General features: G+C 42.7%; 1 protein-coding gene across 1 annotated transcript in view; it reads left to right on the plus strand.

Annotated features, from left to right (window-relative positions):
* The first annotated feature begins 411 nt into the window (after window positions 1–411).
* The window catches only part of igsf9bb (immunoglobulin superfamily, member 9Bb), a 151,728-nt gene continuing 133,244 nt past the window's right edge, over window positions 412–18,895 (plus strand). Inside the window, exon 1 of the mRNA XM_069675371.1 lies at window positions 412–475. Coding sequence (XP_069531472.1) covers window positions 412–475 — 64 coding nt within the window. The remainder of the gene's footprint in view (window positions 476–18,895) is intronic.

Consider the following 18,895-nt stretch of genomic DNA (forward strand, 5'->3'; position numbering starts at 1 on the left):
TGAGACCACACTCACTTCGTTTTCTTCGAATTGAACCCGAAAACCTCCGAGTATTTTCTGAACGCAACATTCCAGATGGGAAACCGACAGCGCAGGTAACCAATCAGAGACCGCCTTTCTCACACGCCCATCAATGAAACAAGTGTGGAGGCGGGGCCGCGGTTATCTAAAAGGGCTCGTGCTTGGTTTCATTGCGTCGTCTGCTCTCGTCCCATTGGCGCAGGTGATCCGTCTCAGGATGCGCGAGGAGAGCGGAGGAGAGGGGAAGAGAGAGGGGAAAGCGCCGATGGAAAAGTGTCCAGGGCTCGGTTAACAAGAGAACAGGATACCTTCAGTTTGTCCTGATGAGAGATTCACCGAAAGGGGCACTTTGAGATATGATGAGGTTTATTTCTGGTCGGCAATAGTACTATGATTTGGTATGTGGCCACTTTGATAGCAAGTGTATTCAGCACCCGAGGAACGGCCGCTCAAGGTGAGTCGAAGTGCAGAATCTGAATCCACCTTTTGCTTAAGTTTAAACTCTGCTTTTTTTCTTTGAAAAAATCGTTTTCCTGCATGTTTTAAGCTTACTTTGCATGTATGTTAAAAATGTCACACTTTACGTCATGAAGTTCATGCGTGTGTTCATCCCCGCACCTGAGTGGAGGCGGGCCGGCCGGCAAATGATGAGGGAAGCGGACCTGTCCTCCGTTAAATGAATAACTGAGCTTTGACGCGGATGATATGAACTCCTCTTAGGTTAAATCTGTTTAAAATAGATGCTCATTCCCTCTGTAATGCATCAGGGTGATTCGTGCCTTGCAGTGATGAATGGCACTATCGGAGTTGTGACGTTTTTAGCCTCAGAGTGATAGATTTTGCAGCCTATTTGTGGTGACATATTCCTCTCTGGATGTGTGAGTTTTCTCTCCCGGAGCTCCAGCACATTCTGCAGGCAGCCTCTGCTCTGCAGCAGCCGGCTTCACTGAGCTGCACGCCGGCTGCCAGCCAGTCGTGAAATGTGGAGGCAAATGTGATTAGTATGGTGCGCTGGTGTAGATGTCATTAAAATGCTATGAGTGGATTAACCTCCTCCTGGGGAGCTGTTCCTGCTGAAGCTGAGTTATACCAGCTCTGTCCACTGGAGGGAGTGCTCTCTGATCCAGGGCCACTTTAAGGTGAATTTAAACCGTTCTCAGGATACAGAGGCTGCTTTTCTGTCAGTCATGTGTGATGTACCTTTGATAACACATGTATAATGACATCATGTGAGCTTTTTCACATTGTTATTGCTTTTGTTGTGAACATGGGCAGATGTCTTGTGTGACTGGATGGCTTCATAGGTGAGAGATCCTTCAAGCAGGCACATGTAGCTGACCTTTGACCTTTGACTGTAGAGGGTTGAGCAAGAAAACAACAACTCTCTACATAAGGATTTAGATTTGTATTACAAAGCAGAGCTGTTTGAAAGCCACACATCAGTAGAACATGTTTTAAAGTGTAAAATGGCTGTAACTAATGCATTTCTCATTTTTATCATTTAACCTGCCACTATTTTCTGTTTGTTTGAATATGAAATGTATGAAAATAGTGACACAAAAAAATCCCAATTTCCCAAAGCTCAAAAGCAGAAGTTTTGCACACCTGTGGGTCGACAGGTGTGTAAGAGAATGAGGCAAAGATTCTCAGTAGCCTCCATAAATACATATACATGGAGAAAACTTGGTGTGTTTCATGGAGTCTGTCCCTGACCCATAAGATAGAGGAGACAGGTATTAGGGTATATATCAATTTGAAGAACAAATGGATGTAAAATAACCTTAAGAAGGAGACAGTGTGATGGAGTTGTTTGTCTCCAAATCTTAAACAAAATTAATCTTGTAATATTTATATTTAGAATATTCACATGTGAGAGGATGAAACCAGTGAGTGTTTGGGATTAGTGCCTTAAATTATATATACCTTTAAAATAGCATAAATATTTTCTGCTGTAAGTTGTCCCACATGTAATTTGCCTCCAGCAAGAGTGTGTACATGTGAGCCTGTGTCACAGAAGGGACACAAGGTGAGCAAGTTAAACTGCAGCAGCATTGCACTTGACTTTTAAAAAACTGCTACTTCTGCCCCCTCCTCCCCCTCCCTCCCTCCCTCCCTCCCTCCTTCCCTCCCTCACGAGAGAGGAGAGAGAGAAACTGGGACAACGTCTGTGTTTCAGCACCACTGATTAGCCGATGAAGAGAGGAGGGCTTGATGATATAAACAAGCTTTTCATCACTGTGTGTTAAACTTTTGACACTAACTCTTGCAGGTTTATATATATTTATTTGTGTTGACACCGTCTGCCGTGTGATGGGGTTTACTGTTATGTAATGTCGTGCCTAAAGAGGATACGCTTAAGCATCGTCTGCCAGAGGAAGGAGACTTAGAGAGATGTTTTTAAGCGGCTTCCCTCGTCTCCTCCGTGGCTGGGGCCGCAAGAAACTTGGCAGGAATGAGCTTGAACTTCTGGATGGAGCGACTTTGACTTGACTTGTTTGTGTTTTGTAAGGAGCGTCCCTTCAGTCAGCATAAGGGGTCATGCAGCTGGTCCTTGTCCCGTGCTTTAACACAAAGATGGCGCTCTCAGTGCTCTGCAGCATCCACACTGTGCACACAGGCACACGGATGCACACACACCAGCCGACACGAGCAGTGCAGGGCAGCATCCTTCTGGCTGAGTGCTGCTGTCTCCAGCTGGCAGCTGGCAAACGCTTCCACTTTTGCCAGTGATAACCCTGGACCTGAGCCAGGCTGCCTCTCTTCCTCTCTGTTCTCTGGTTTCCTCTCGTCCTCACCTTGTTTCATCCCTTCCTCCCTCCCTCCTCTCACTTTCCCATCTGACTCAGGTCCTCGCCTCCCTCCCCTCCCCTCCTCCTCTCCCCGTCTCTCCCGTTTCGTCCTGTCGTCTTCCTCTTCCGTACACTCGGATGAACTCGCCTCCCTCCAGGTTTCGAGTGGCCTCTCTCAGCACCGGGGGAAGGGAACATGGTGGGTTGTGTTAATGGATGCTTGGGGCGGCTCCACAGCAACCGTCTGCTGCCATACGCAGACACACCCACTTGTTGCCCCTATCCACGCACACACACAACATACACACACATGTCAACACAGCACGAATCCCCTCGGGGTGCAGAGTGTCTTTAACCAGGATCTGAACATATGCCCGCTAACAGGCTGTCTGCCTCAGACGGAGTTGGACTAATTATGACTAAGCTGTGAGATAAATGCCACTCGGTTTGCTCGATAAATACATATGCCACAAGCTAACATGCCAACAGGGCTGGGGGCTGATGGGGAGGGAGCAGGAGGAGGATGTATGTGTGAAAGGGTTTATGTTTGACTACAGAGGAGAGAAACAAAGAAGAAAATGAAGAGCATTTTGTGTTTTAAGTTTTATCATTAAAAGTTTTTATGCTAAGGCCAACTTAAACTCGTATTCATTAGTGTGAGTGTTAGCTAGTATGAAAAGGGGCTGGGTGACATGGTGGAAAACTATAATCAGAAATGTTTCTGTATTAATCTATATCCATGTTTGTAAAGATAAATAATCTGATAATTCTGCCAGTTTGAGGAGTGTCCTGATAACGACAGAGGCCTGAAGAGGTCAGACGATTCATAAGTTAAAGCTTCTGTAGGGAAAGAAAGCAGGATGAGATTTTATGTTAAAAACACGACTTAAGCATGAACAGGACAAAATCAGCAAAGAGATGAGAGGTATGGCTTTGTCCACAGGGGGCGCCAAAATTAACACAAACCAAAAGTTCCTCACAGGAGCTTTAAGCTGTAGCAATATCATTTTTATTATGTGCCAAAGTTTTCGATCACACATTTAAGGGCTTTACTAGTTCACTAGTTTTTAATGCTTATTAAACTAGAAGAAAAAAACACTGATCAGTTTCACGTTAAATCAGTGTCTCTTTGATGCTCTTTGGGGGACCTACCCTGCTCAGGAGGGCTGCAGGCTGATCTGTGTCTAACATTAGCTCAGGCTGTTTTTCAGTTTAGGATTCCTTCACTTTTCATTGTTCACAAGATTTTTACCAAGACTTAAATTATCCACAGACGTCTCCAACTCTCAGAGGATTAAAACCAGTTTAGAGAATAAAAGTCTGTCTCTCTTCAGTGCCAGAATGTCTGGCGAGGGGGCTGCTAGCCAAGCTGCAACTAACTCCATATGATTAACATCATGTAGCCATTTTTGTCCAGAGTTACCTCATAGGGAATAACGGGAGTTCACGCTCACCTTTGCTCCTCATGTCCATGGGTTTTCATTCATTTTTTCTCTCTAATTGAAGACATTCACTTGCTGTATCTGAATTCAGAGGCTGCATCCTTCAATGGATGCGGCCGATGCAGGATGATTGGTAGCCGGTGTACACCGCTAAGGCCGAACTGAAATGAGACTGTCTGGTCTACAGAGGACTCCTGTCGCCTATCAACAGGTCATCATAACTAACATTGCGTAACTAACCCTATTATTTTAAAGATAATTTGTTTTAAGGGCTGTTTGATTTTTTTTTTTACATTTGTATAACATTGTGCTATTCCATTGAGTTGAAACTAAAAACTTTACATTTAAAGAGTCCGCCATCTCATTTGAAATGGCGCGCAATGAATCTTGGGATACGTTAGGCCGTGAAAGATTGACACGATGGATCCTTCAGCTCAGGAAAAGGACTACACATTTGTCAGCCACATCTAAAGGAGCTTTTGAAATGGGACAGCTTTTAACGCGCCACTGTGACGCAGTCGGCCTTCACATACGTACTTCGAAGGATACAGCCCCTGAATTGGGACACAGTTCCTGTCTCCATTGGCAACTCAAGAAATGCTATGCAGTAAGAATTGGCATGTACTCACAGACTATAGACTATATGTGTAAGAAGTTGATGTAGCCACTGGTACGTCTCCCATTAGTTTGAGATCTTTTGAAGCCTTGTGTTTGGCATTTTGCTGTCGCCATCTTGGTTTTTTGAAGCTAGAAGTGACTATATTTGGTCAACAGGTTGGATACCGTTAGAAAAACTATTTAAGCTTGTCAGCAAAAATAAGCACTTCAAGTATACACACTTTGATCGGTGCATTTGCCCTTTAGATAAAGTTGCAGCTCTTACAGCCAGTTTCATGGCTGCCAGCTGAAGCAATGTACCGGAGTGATTCAGAAACTTTTGTACCCGCTTTCCATTCGGACCCAAAATAGATATAATTAGGGCCAAGGTTTAAAAACACTGGAATTTCCCTGTAAGGCTCTGTGTTTGTTCGAGTGAAATGAGACCCACACTGAGCTGTGAATCTCCCAGAAAACGTCTGAACGATTCAGTGATGCAGGCTCCCAGAGCAGTCAGAGCATTTGTGTATTTTTGGGTAAACTGTGTGTGTAAATGGAGCTGGCGAGGAGCTCTGGTGCCTAATTAATTTTACTCCCAGAAACCTTCCTGGTATCCCTGTTTTTTGATGATCCCTGCAGTATGATCGCTTAATGAGGTTTCTCCCTGCAAGTGGGTGGCTGCTTGGCAAAAACAAAAGCTGCTGACCAAGAAAAGGGAGACTCGTGTCTCATTCCCAGCGTGGACTCAAATCCTGTGGGTGTTGAGCATTTTTTCACTGAAGGACTTGTGTGTATAGTGTTTTTGTGAGGCTGATAATGCTTCAGTCTGGCCTTTCATTGATCTGATATAGATCACTGCTGTTATTGACTGAATGACTCAACATATAAATTGCCAGAATCTCACCTGTTCTCTTCTGCCTACTTTCCTCTGGACTCTGTCAGTGGACTTGAAGCCCAGTTCTAGGAGGCTGCATTTTATCTGTGTTTACTCCCTTCAGTTTATTTTTCAAGCTCGCAGGACTTCAAAAGGCTCATTTCCTTTTCTGGAGTGTTCATGTTCTTTATCGCTCCGTCTCTTAGACGTGTAAGACCAGAGTTTAAATGTGAATCAGAGGGAGATGTCCTCCGCTGAGCTCTGTGGCTTCAGATAAAGTGTTTCTCTAAATCCAACATTCAACTTCCTGGATTGAGGTCACACATACTGTTAAAATCAGAGCATGCATCTCAGCTTAAAGCCTCTTGCTCAGAGAGCCAAAAAAAACAAAATAGCCAGTTGTTTGTGATTCGATCACTGAGACGCAAACATAGAATTGAAATGAATAGATTTGCCGCATAATCAAGATACTAAATCCAGTTTATTAAGGGCACTTTCACATCTAAAGTCTGTTAGTTTGATCCGAATCAAAGATCAAATTGTTACAATGTTGCATTTTGCCTCAAGTTTAGTTCGTGTTCAGACGGTAGCTTTTACCAGCGGACCAAAAGTTTAGATGTTTGAGGAATTGCTCTCTGATTGGTCAGAATTTCCACGTAGGCAAACTCCGTGAAGTAAACAAAGAGAAAGAGAGAGAGCAGACTCCTCTCCTCCTCCTCTGAACAGTTTGAATACCTCTGTGTTCTTGTGCACTTGGACAGCATTTGTGAAATTGTTTGGTCAGCCCATATTTCTATCAGAGCCCTCACCTCGTCGCTCCCCTACGTCTGTCCTCTACTCATCTTGCTGCCTGTGGCAAGTGTCGGCACCTGTTAACAACCCAAACGCACAGTGTTTTGATTTGGCACCAGGTAAGATGTCATTAGAATGTGATTTCAAGCGTCTGTTTTACTTTGTATCCATGGTTCATGTTTGGCTGTGGAACAACGCCCCAGGAAGTCTTTGAAGCCAATTTGACATAATGGTGATACAGTTCATATCACTTGATGCACACTGGTCAATAATGACAGTTTCCAATTACCTTGTGAAAGACAGTCCAGTTAATCAGCATATATACATCTTTAGGTATATTTACTTCTTAGATTAAACCCTTAAAAAGCCCCATTAAATTCATGAAGTCCTGAAGGTGGAAAAGGAGTCATTGTCATGCCTCACAGCCATGGTTGTTTCGAGACGGGTTAAATGAAATACTAGTGCGCTTGCTTTTTGGGCCCAAAAACAGAAAGTCCTAGGATTTGTCAACTTGTTTGGCATCATGCGGCTCTGAGCAGCTTTCACAGGAATGAACAGGACCCAAAACTGTGTGTAGTTCTGCATAAGCAGTATATACATGCTGTGGACGGTTGATGTAAAGAGGAAGCCTTCACTCCAGCTTAATGTAAAGTAGCACCCACGTTGCCTGGGGCAAATGGGACACTTAATAAAAGTCACCAACCTTTAGCTGTCAATCAGGCTGCTATTTGGGCCGCAGAGCAGTGACTGGAGGCTGCTGTCAGCCCTCGAGCTCCCAGCAGCCTCCAGTTTGGTTCAGTGGATAAGCCTGTTGGGGTCGCTCAGCTGGATGAACTGATGGAAAAGATTGTTGGCAAGAGATGCTTCATGTGTAGTTTTAGATTGTGCTTTTCAATTATACATGAGCAGTCCACAGTGTGCTGTTGTTTTGCTAAGGTCAGTGTGTTTCTGCACACTCCAGTTAACCCAGATATACACCTGACTCATGTCTGGTTATTTTTATGCATGGGGTTGTGAGAAGCAGCAGGTTGTTTGCAGGGTGTGATGGATCTGCAGAGATGTTTCCTGGCTGTGGATATGTTTAATAACACCAGGGAAACACATGCTTTAAACAGGTGCAGCCGTCGTGTCATGCCGACACATGTTAAGTAATTGGACATATTTCTGTAATCACTGATGTCAGTAATATTAATGAACCATTGAAGGTGCTGCTGTATGTACTGCTGTTGAGTTCCCTTAGTAGCTAAAATAAGCTTGGAATAGATTATGATTATTTATTATGTTAAGATGATGCCTCAGACTTTCAGTTAGCAGCCGAAAGTATTCGGTTTGTCTGCACCATCACTCAGTGTCCCGGGGCTGTCACTTAATTCTGTGCGGGGGAGGACGGGCTGCTTATCTAGTATTGCCTTCCTGTGTTACCTCAATGATATCACTGCTGAAAGGAACAGGGAGCTAGCAGAGAACAATTTGGGTCCACTGGTGGAGTTCAACATGGATAAAGACATAGACTATCTATGTTGTCTCACATAAAGACAACTACTGTTTTATATGCAGCTAACCTCCCTCCAACTCTCTCTGTGCCATCAGAGCGACTTACAGTGGAGTCTGGGTGCCATCTGTGAACAACTAAAACAGATAGTGGTAGTTAGAGAGGAGTGTGTGTCTGGTGTACTGATCATGATGAAGTATTGGACTTGGAGCAGCACTTCAGGCAGGTATTGCTCTCTGGTATTTGTTCTGAATATATTGTACCCGTGTCCTTTAGCTGACTCATCTGAAAGCTGTCCGGCCAGTAATTGCTGGAGCTCTTCTGCTGCAGTCAGGGAGCACAGAGTGGGCTCATCATCAAAAAATGACCCTGCTGTATTGACCACTTGTACTGTCAATGTGGAGTTTAAATTTGGGAGTATTGAAGATTCTGTTTTAGTTAAATCTCTTTGATTAGCGAGTAAAAGTAAAGTCATATTCTTTTTTAGGGGGGAGTTGTATGCAGAAGTCCATTATGTGGAGCTGGGACAAAAATCAATTCACTTTAAGTATCGAGATTCCTTGATTTACCATCCTTGAGTCAAGTTTTTGATTCATCAATCAATTTCCGTTTGGCTCTTGCTGGGTGAGCAGGAACAGCTACGTGTAAGAGTTTTACAGAGGTAATGTAAAAGAACAACTTGCAGGTCAAATTGTTTACCACATTAATACGCAGTCTTGTCTGAACATGGCTGTGGAAAAGGTGAATCCTTGATTTCATATTATTTACAAAACATCATTTAGAGGAAAAAGTTTTCAGTGAAGCTGCTAAAAACAGCTTTTTTTTTTCAACATGGCGTCATATTATGTCACAAGAGGGGTTGCGGTGTCCGACTCTGCCTTAGCTCAACGTACAGCAGTAGGTGGTAGTGATCGTATCGTATTGTGTAGATGTTATTTCGGTATTCTAATATAGCATTTCACCAGCTCTGATGATGGTTCATTTTTGCGATTGTGCCAGTTGCACAAATTCTAGCTTGAGAGGACGTCGAGCCCACCTCCAGGAAGAGGAACGGAGCGAGCTTTCGTGCCTTGGTGCGTTTTGTGCAGATGAAGAGACGGGACACACAAGCACCTCTCAAACCAAGTCTCAGGAAACTGTCATCGCTCTCTCTCCCTCTCTGTCTCTCTCTCTCTCTCACGCAGCGCTTTCGCACCGTGAAACGTAGTACAGATTACCCGTTATATCAGGCAATATGAGATACAACTGATACGAGCTGACACTCGCCCATTAGTAACTGTAATGGGTAAGTATTAATGCTCCCACTTCCTACTACTCATGATTTTTCTAGCTTTTGGTATGTGATAAACTTTACAGTGTTGTGATGTGAGCACAGCGTTAGATATCACTGGCCAACAACGGTCACTCATCACGACACCTGCCCAGTTCTCCACTGGTTCTTGCTGCACTACAGCTCAATGTCTCTTCTGTGGCCGTTATTTCGCCTCATCCTGGCCCGTTCCTCGTCTCTTTGACCAACAGGCTCATAATGATTACAACAGGCTCATACGAGCTTCACAGGCTCATAATCATGAGTTTTTTAAATTATTATCATTTAGATCTACATTTATTAATATTAAACCCGTCGTTAATCCCTCATGTTACGTCACATCCGGTTGTCTGTTTTGATGCACAAATATGTTCAAAAAAAGCTGCTGTAGTGTATGAACTTATATATTAAGTTGAAAATATAATTACCAAATCATTTTCCTACACATTGATTCAGTGGGATCTCCAACCTGCAAGTTGCTCTTTAAAGCAGTCCAGTATTCCATGGATAAATTGCATGCGTTGTAAATCATCTCACCTGATACTACTCTGCACATCAAATCTGTGTATTGGACTAAAATCAGAGTGAGTTGCTCAGTGGGAGAGGTAAGTTTGCGGCTAACTTTGCTCTTATTGTTGGTTTCTTTCTTGAAGTTTTGGGGGGAAGAAGTTATTTTGTGAGGTGAAATAGTGAAATGTTTCCTTGTATCTCCTGTAGCTTACAGGCCTCATTAAAGCAAATGGTTCACAGCTTCGTGGGGCTCATAGTTGGGCATATGGACAGACAGATGTAACGCAGTCCCTGATGGGCTGAGGAAGCTTTACTCCAATCAGTGAGGAGGGAGGGACAGTTCACGTGCAGAGGAAATTTTAATGAAGCTTCCTGCTGGTCTGAAGGCTCCTTGCAATAGGTTTTTGATATGGCCAGTTTTCCCAATGGTCTCCATAAAATGATCGCGTTGCATGAAAAATTGAGTCGGCTGAGATTCTTCAGCCTTCGAGACATTGCATGGCAGCTCTGGGGTCTCTCACAGGGCTTGTCATATCCTTTGGCCTTGTAACTTTACTATAATGACCTTTGAGATAATCCTGTCTTTGCTTAAAGACAGTGGTAATGCATCCTGCCACCAGTTTGTTTCTGCAGTCGAATTGGACCAAGGTGCTGAAGGAGAAGCCGTCCCTTGAGTTGACAGCATGCTCCTGATCTGCTCAGAGCTCCTAGTCTCCACAGTGCAGAGCTTCTTTACTGCTCACCCCCTGCCAGCTCCACAGACACAGACACATGTAAACTGGCATTGTCAGGTAGAGGAAGCAGTTAGACGGATGAGTGGGTAAGGTGTATTCAATTTACCAGACAGAGCAGTGTGGCTCCCTTACAGGCTGTATCTACTGTTTGTAGTCTCTTTCTGCTAAAATTGGCCTGATTTCAGGGCATGTTTTGAATGGAGCAAAGCTAAATACCCTCTTCATTTTGATTTGGAGGCTTTTTAGTGCAGCAAGGTGTTTTTGGGTGATGGCTTCCTGCTTACATAATTCAAATTCCATGCAAAAGAATAGTATTTATTTTCTGCTAGGAAATTTGTGTGAAAGTTAAGTACAAACATAACTGCTGACTGGACAGTCAACAAAGAGGAGACATTACCTCCAGGGTTAGGGTTAGGATTAGCCTTAACATGCCTGATTTTGTGTAACACATGACACATCCACTGTAAGCAACTGGGACAAATGCTCCAATAAAGCCATGTATTAGCTGAGCGAACAGTTTTCCATCTGACATTACTCCTGGTCATTTTCTGTGACAAGATGAGGAACACAGCCTCTGATTGGTCAGTGGACTCAACACAAGGCATTAGCAAGTGGCTAAGTGTTTCAGTAGTAGCAGAAGTTTCAGTACAGAAGTGGATGGAAAATTATCTCATGAAGACATCGAGTGTTGGATTTATTATTATGGATTCACTGTATAGAGTAAAGACTCTCTATAAAGACTCTGTGGTTGGAGGTCCGATCAAGCTCATGAAAGTGAGATGATCTCACAGATCAGCTGTCTGCTTGACAGCAAAAAGAAGCACGTCTCCATCATGCAGCGTTCCAAACATATTAAAGAAACAGTAAAAGATGTCCTGATGTTACTGAAATATTACAGACCAAAGGGGGTCTTTAAACATCAAAGAAGTGAGCTCCACATAAATGACTTTACGCACACGGGGAAACAGAATAATTAGTCAAATTTGCAAAAAAGACAAAATTGCAAGGTTGAGAAAAAGTTGCAAAAGTTTGTGGTTGAATTTGCGTGACGTCGTGGCAACACAACATCGCAACTTCTTGGAGGAACAGAACATCATAGTGCGGCTTAACCCTATGAAAACACTCCTCTAGCGGGCGGCTGAGGGAGATCATTGTTTGCATACAGGCAACGTTAGAAATGGTTGATGATATGTAACACGGTTGCGACCCACAACTCTATTTGTTAATCAAAAACATGTCTCTCCACCTGTTCTTTCTCCACCTGTTGTCTCACTACTTTTTCATGCAGTGTTTCTGTCAGAGGGCTGAACCAAGTCTGGTTAAATAGAAGCGGGTTTTTTTTTTCTTGTTAGCAGAAAAGACACTTTGATACACTGCAATATATAACTTATTGCAGTCAGTTTTTTTCTACTATTGTGCAGCCATCGTTTAAACTGATCCTACATTTAAAAAATCAATAGCTAAAGTGATTATTCTATTCCAACAGAGAGCTAAGCATCCATCTGTCTTACCATCACATTGTGAGTTTGTTGATGGAGTCATTGTGTCGTTGTGTAGTTTCATACAAAACAATGCCTTGTCAGGAGCAGCCATAGGGATTTGTTGTGTGCATAATCCTGTTCAAAACCTAAAAGAGCATTATTTACAAAAGTTACACAACCATTAGGTTGTACAGCTTTCAGGCACATCAAGCATTTGAATATACTCCTGGGGTCGCCGGTTTATCACAGTGGTTAAATCCACATGTCATCCCACACTCTCTCTTCCCCTGTTTCCAACACTATCCACTGTCCTGTCTTCCTCAATAAAGGCATAAAAGGCCAAAAAAATATCTTAAAACGAATAAAAACAGAAAATACTCCAGGAAATGACATCACATAAAGCAAAATGCCAATGTACACACTGGTGAACCATTTGTAATGCAGAGTTTAAAGGCTTGAATTTAAAATGCCCCTGGGAAAAAATAAAGGTTCTTGAAAATGTCTATAAATGAACAATAAATACAGTCAAGCACCCAGAAAGCTCAGGCATGAATGAGTCTGACTGACCAGTGGTTCATAGATGTATGTAGTAACCGTCCTGCTCTGAATACACTCTCCCTTCCTCTCTCCTCCCACCATCCCGACTTCCTCTTCGTCTCATTTTACAGCCTGGCCCACTGATGCAGCACAGTCAGCTTCCTCCATGCAGACTTCTCCAGACCCATTAAACATTCATCGGATCGGGCCATAAGATACCTCGCCTCCGCTCTGCTACAATAAATCCAGCCCAAGATCTGAGCCTCACACACTAACCCTGATACTTCAAACCCAGAGGCCAACTCTACAGACCTGGCTGCATATGGTTCCTTTTGAGAGAAGCAGTAGAATAATATATGCAACAGACAGTCTGATTATGTGTGTGTCTGGCCTTTGTGGCACAGTATATGACACATGATCCCCCCGCTGCTGAGTGGCAGCAGTGTTGGAGTAAACAGTTTGATACAACCTGCAGACAATACCACAGACAGACGAGGGTTGTTTTTAGAGGTAATTTGGTCTAAAATGTTTGGAGCAGCAGCTCATATTAATCAGGATGTTTCTTTTCCATTGTGAGAAAAAACAAAACCAACCACTAACTCCTCTTTGTCACCACCTTTAAAGACCCCCTCCAGGGAAAATCCTGCAAACCATTTTTGCAAACTCACTACTGACTACTGTTAACGTTACTACTACTAATAATTGCAACATTTCAAGCTAGCTAAGTTTCAACAAGTCGACACTAGACGATTGCAGAGACATGTTTTGTTTTTACGACGGAGGGGCATTGGAAAACCTGCGTAGTTATTAATTATAATTTTACAAGGTGATTAAACGGATTTTGCAGAAAAAACAAATCAGACACAATTTTATTATTATTATTTCAAGCAGAGCATTTTATAAGTCTTAAAACATGACTGGAGCTGGTCTTTAAAGTTACATATACAGCAAGTTGACTAATAATAAGCATTGAATGAAAAAGACATATTATGTTCATACTGTAGTTCATTGGTCTGTCACCCCTGACAGCCTCTGAAGTCTCATTTAGCCACTTGAGAGCAACCAAGTTTTTTGAGTTTGTCTTAACCACAAATATTATTTCAGGCATCTAACCAAAAGCCAATTAAAAAAACCCTTTGACTGTGAGACAAGGGAAGCTGAAGTGCAAAAATGCTAACTCATTTTCAGATGTCAGGGACTTGTTACTTTGACATGTGTCTCTACCGCCTCTCATTGTACAAAAGTTAAGCCGAAATCTACCCACAGCGGGCGCTGCCATCTTGTTCATTTGTATCCAGTCTGTGTGCAGTAGAGATCGGCTGGTGGAACCGCTGTATTGGTTTCCCGCCCCTTCCTCTACCCAAAACACACCTTTACCTTGTGGCCTTGCCGTGTTGGACCCTCAGGTCTTTAGCAGGTGGGCTCAGTCTGCAGCAGAACAGCTTCTTGTGTTGGTCTGAAGCAGATATTCACTGTTAAGGAAAGTTCAACGACTGTAGTGTTGGTGTTAGTTACATCTCCTCTCGCTGTTCCTCCTCTACTCTGCTGCTCGGGAACAGAACGCTGCAGGAGCCGATTTGTCAACAGAGCTGTCAATCCTGAGGTCACGCCCCCTTTTTAAAGCATCAAATAACTAATGAAAAGTAAACTTCTCAGAAAAACGAACTCTTGGATATAAATCAGCATGATAAGAACTAACTATAATGACAGAAACCAGGTTTGAGAAAAATGTATTTTGATTTTATAGTTTGACTCATGTCCCATCTGTTAACATGGAGAAAGCAGGCTTTATGACCTATACTACAGCCTGTCAGCAGGGGGCGATAGAGAGAGTTTGGCTTCACTTTTAGAGAGCTGTCATGTCGTCTATATTTAATACAGTCTACGTTTGAAGCCCAGCTCAAAAGGGTGAGGACTCCAAAAGAGTCAGTTGGTGATTGGTACACAGGAATATGACATCACCTGTTTCCAACTCCAGCCCCATACATTAAAAGCCTCTGACAAGAATACTGGGAAAACACAAATACGTATGTAACATTTAATGTACATAAGAAGTGTATGTTTCCTCTAGGTTTTAAAAGTGGAAGTGCCTTCAAACTGGGTTCCTCCTGTCGCCAAATAGGGTCTCCCCCTGTTGGCCATTAGAAAGTCACTACCATGGTAACCCGTCAATCAGGGTAGAGCTGTAGCAATGTGAGTCAACCCTCACTTCCAAATATGGTCACTTCTGGCTCTAAAAACTAAGATTATGATGGTCTGGATGCCAAACTCGAGGCGTCAAAGCGGTAGTCCAGAAACCAGTGGAGGACGAATTAATAAACCAAGCATGGTTCTTTGTCAAGAAGACAAATATGCTGTAGTTTTAGGGCCTAAAACTGGATTCCCTCAAACAAACAGCTCTATGTGCAGTTCTTGCAGGCCCGTGACCATGGCTCTATCCATGACTCTCCATCACCCATAAGGGGTGAGGCAGATGGATCAGCCTGCTAGCTTCTACGGCTGCTTTCAGGGTGTCAGGTAACAACTTACTTAGCGTATTGCTGACATGAACTGTTATTAATCCTTCCATCAAAAGGTCAGTTCACTCTTTTCCAGCAGAGAAACAGTACAGACACACGAGGAGTGCTTGTAATCCACTAAAATGTAGTAAATACCACAGAGCAGCTTAGAGAGAACATATAAAGAGCAGCGTGCTTTCATAAGGCGAGATATACAGAAAGATTATAGAAGAGAGGACTTGAAAACAGTAAGCGAGGAGATCTGTCTGTGTTTGTGCTATGAGTGCGATGTGGATATGAGGTGTGCAGGGAATAGCTGTCACGTCTAAATAGAGACATATTAGGGGAGCTGGAGTTGTATCTCCTCCACCACCAGGTAAAAAGTGCTTACTGTGAAGATTGGATGACAGCATTTTGCAAACAATACAGGATTTGTGTCCTACATATCAGCCATGAATCCTATAATCTCATCAGGGTGTGCTGTTCAGTATCTGCTGCAGACTATTCATGTCTTTGTGCATCAATCTGCAGGACCAACAATCGTCTCTTTGTAATTAGAAAGAATAAAGGGAGTTATGTAATAATGTCCTTATTAGTACAACCCTGGGCTGTGGTTTCATGGTGTTGTGACCTGCTGTTGTGACCTTGTCAGTGCAATGGCAGCCACACATTACTGCCTGATAAGCAGCCGCACACACGTGAGCATGGCTGCACCCACGTGCTGTCGCTGTAACAGTCAGAGGCCTGAAGACACAGGGTGGCACTTTAAACTTGTTCTTAGTCCAGTTTTGAGTAGACATTAGTTTATTGATTAGCAAACACAAGTGAGCTCTGAGGAGGCAGATGGTGACTTACAGAGTTTTAGCTGCTCATAACTTGTGAGATTTATTTCCCATTAAGTGTTCCCTCTGCTTTCTGCCAGATGTCAGCTTCTCACCACACAGGCTGAACGTCCTGGATTGTTTAAATGTCTCCTTTAAAGGCAACTGCTGCTAAAGTGTATAATGATTGCTATCTTCTAATTTTGCACATGAAGCTGCATATATACTGCAAGTATAAACCTGCAGAAAATGACTGTTTCCTGCTTGTAGGCTCCTCTGTAGAGCAAGAAAATAGTTCAATAGTACTCCTGGGGGTCGTAATGCCTCCTCTATTGTGCTCTCGGGAGAAATTACCTGACTTTGTGTAATTGTAGCACGATCTTTGATTTTTCACTGAGTCGTACGCCTTAATCGGAAGTATCTGAGCCACATGTGACTTAATGTAGAAGTCTCAGCATGATTCAGTAAGTTGAACATTTAACAGCGCCTGCTGTCTTTAAAGCTCTACAGATTTTTAATGTAGAAGCTCTGTAATAGAAAGTTAATATGAAAAATAATTACTTAATATATACAGCAGATAAAGTCACAGCACAAATGTTAAAAGTGAGTAAGAATAGTGGTATTTATCTACATCTACATCATACACAGTGCTTGAGCTGTGACATAAGATACTATAACTTTCAATTAAGCTTACATCTTTCTTAGTGTGACTCCTTTTTCTGTCTTCTTCACCTCTTTCAAGAAATAGGCTGACAGTTTGACAAGCAACACAAGGATGAGATTTATACCTGTTAAGTTTTTTACAACAGTATTCATATGCCTGTGTGCAGCGGGCAGCCGGGGCTGGAGGCATTATGTTTTCAGGTTGTCAGTTCGTCTGTCTGTCCCATTCTTGTGGACAGAATAACTTTAAACTAGGGCTGTCAAAGTTAACGTGATAATAACGCCCGCCCCATAGTTTGAGAAGTCAGGAAGCGTTGCAGCCCGCAATGTTGTGGATAGCAAGCAGAAACAAACCTCCGTGAGCAGAAATGGATTAAGAAAAGGGCAAGGTCAGCCTCAAATCTCTGCTAGATGGTTCTCTGGACAAGACAACAGTTATTTGTATTTACTGTCGATGTGAACGGAGTTACCACTGGAGTACATCGAGTCTTAAATACCATTTGCTGGCCGAGCACACAGCTGATGTGAAACATGTCTTTAAGTTATTAAACTTTGACTAAAATGATGTTATTTTTATCTCCTGCTGCAGACTCAATGGCTTATTACTGAGGAATGTTACACTCAGGTCAATATGCCGTCTGTTGTTGCTTGTTGGGCTTCAGTTTGCCATGTTATGCTTTCAGCATATTTTTGGAGCATGCAGTACCTCTGAGGTTCTTCTGTAGAATATTCTGGACAGTCTTTGTCATTGTTTCGGAATGCTGCAGTAATATAAAACATACATTTGCATAAAGGAAGCATATTTGTCCATTCCCATGTTGATAAGATTAAAAACTTGAAAAATATCTCTTTAAGGTACATTTACAACAGGTAAAAAATTAATCGCGAATTAACTATGGACAACCATATGATTAATCGTGATTAAATATTTTAATCGATTGACAGTCCGACTTAAACTAACGCTTCAAATTGGCACTTATACTGAAGGTTGATCTGATTGGATTTTTGTGGTCAAAGGTCACGGCCATGTCTTTAGGGTCTCAACTCAGGATTTATACACTATTAATAATACAATTAAACAAAAAATTCTAATATGATATACAGTAAGTATGTGGTGATTTCATTTCATAGCCAAAAGTCAAAGGTCAACTTAAATGTAATATACTGTAAAAACACTTTACTGGACATTATTCCCATCCCACTCACATCCAGGAGAGCCATATCTCAGTGCATGGAGGGAATTTTATTTCTTCTTATATATTTTTTTTTCATCTGTCTGAGAGAAAGACGGCATCAGCTATCAGTTAGTCTGTCTGGAATCATGTCCTTCCTGTAAATGATTGCTGTGCGACCTCTCCTGTTTAGTGTAGGCCTACTTGTACTCGTCTGTTTTCAAGTCTGCAACTTGACTGACAGGCTGAGGCAAACATCCACACGTCAGTATTTGTAGTTTGGTTTAGAAGAGAAAATACTCGAAGGATGAAGACTAACTGGGTTGTTCAGCTAATGTATGAGTGGTTAAAAGCCCCTCCCCTGAATACCGTATTGGTTCGAGTATAAGAAGATTTTATTCCTTGACATGGATCTGAAAAAGTTGAATCGTCTTATATGCGGGGTCTAGACTTTTAAATACTACACGTTCACAGCAGTAGACGGCTCCACTTATCTGTAAAGTGAGGCCAGCCCTCACTCACAAATACAAGGCCAGGGGGGATGAAAGATGGAGAGACACGGTGATCGTCGAAAGTCCACCAAGTTAACCGACAATTGAGGTGGAGTTGCGATGCTAATTTTAAGATAATTGTTGTGACAGAGAGTTATGTCCAAAAAGGGCAAGCCCAGAAAGATCAAGGGGCCCGCATAGTGCCGCGGCGCCCTGCAGAGCTCCGTGCCCTGTCCTCTTGGCTTAGCCCGGCCCTCCGCACCTTGGCTAAGCTCCTGGGAGACCCCAAGGACCGGGCCTGCCCTCCCGCCGTACCACCGCATCTTAGCATCAAAAATGCTAACAGTCTTACCTAACAAATGGTAACAGAGAAAATCGTACCATGGTCCTCAAAGCGGACGCTTCCAAGAGACTGACAGGAGAGTGTGTGAGTGTGTTACTGAACAACAGAACGAAGGTCTGCCTGTTTCAGGACTGCTCGTGATCTTATTTAAAAGGTAAAATAAACTTGCTTTCCTCATAAAAACAAATTTGGTCTACAAAAAGTCTTTTTTTTTTTAAATTAGTCTTGAAAAGAGAGGACGTTTTATCATCAGGGTCGTCTTATATTTGGACCAAATACGGTAATTTTTTGGAACAAGGCGACACAACAACCTGTGTCAGTGTTTTCAG

The sequence above is a fragment of the Semicossyphus pulcher genome, unplaced genomic scaffold (genome assembly GCF_022749685.1).
Source record: "Semicossyphus pulcher isolate SPU_LCO1_2020_fin unplaced genomic scaffold, fSemPul1.0.p SCAF_10, whole genome shotgun sequence".
NCBI lineage: Eukaryota > Metazoa > Chordata > Actinopteri > Labriformes > Labridae > Semicossyphus > Semicossyphus pulcher.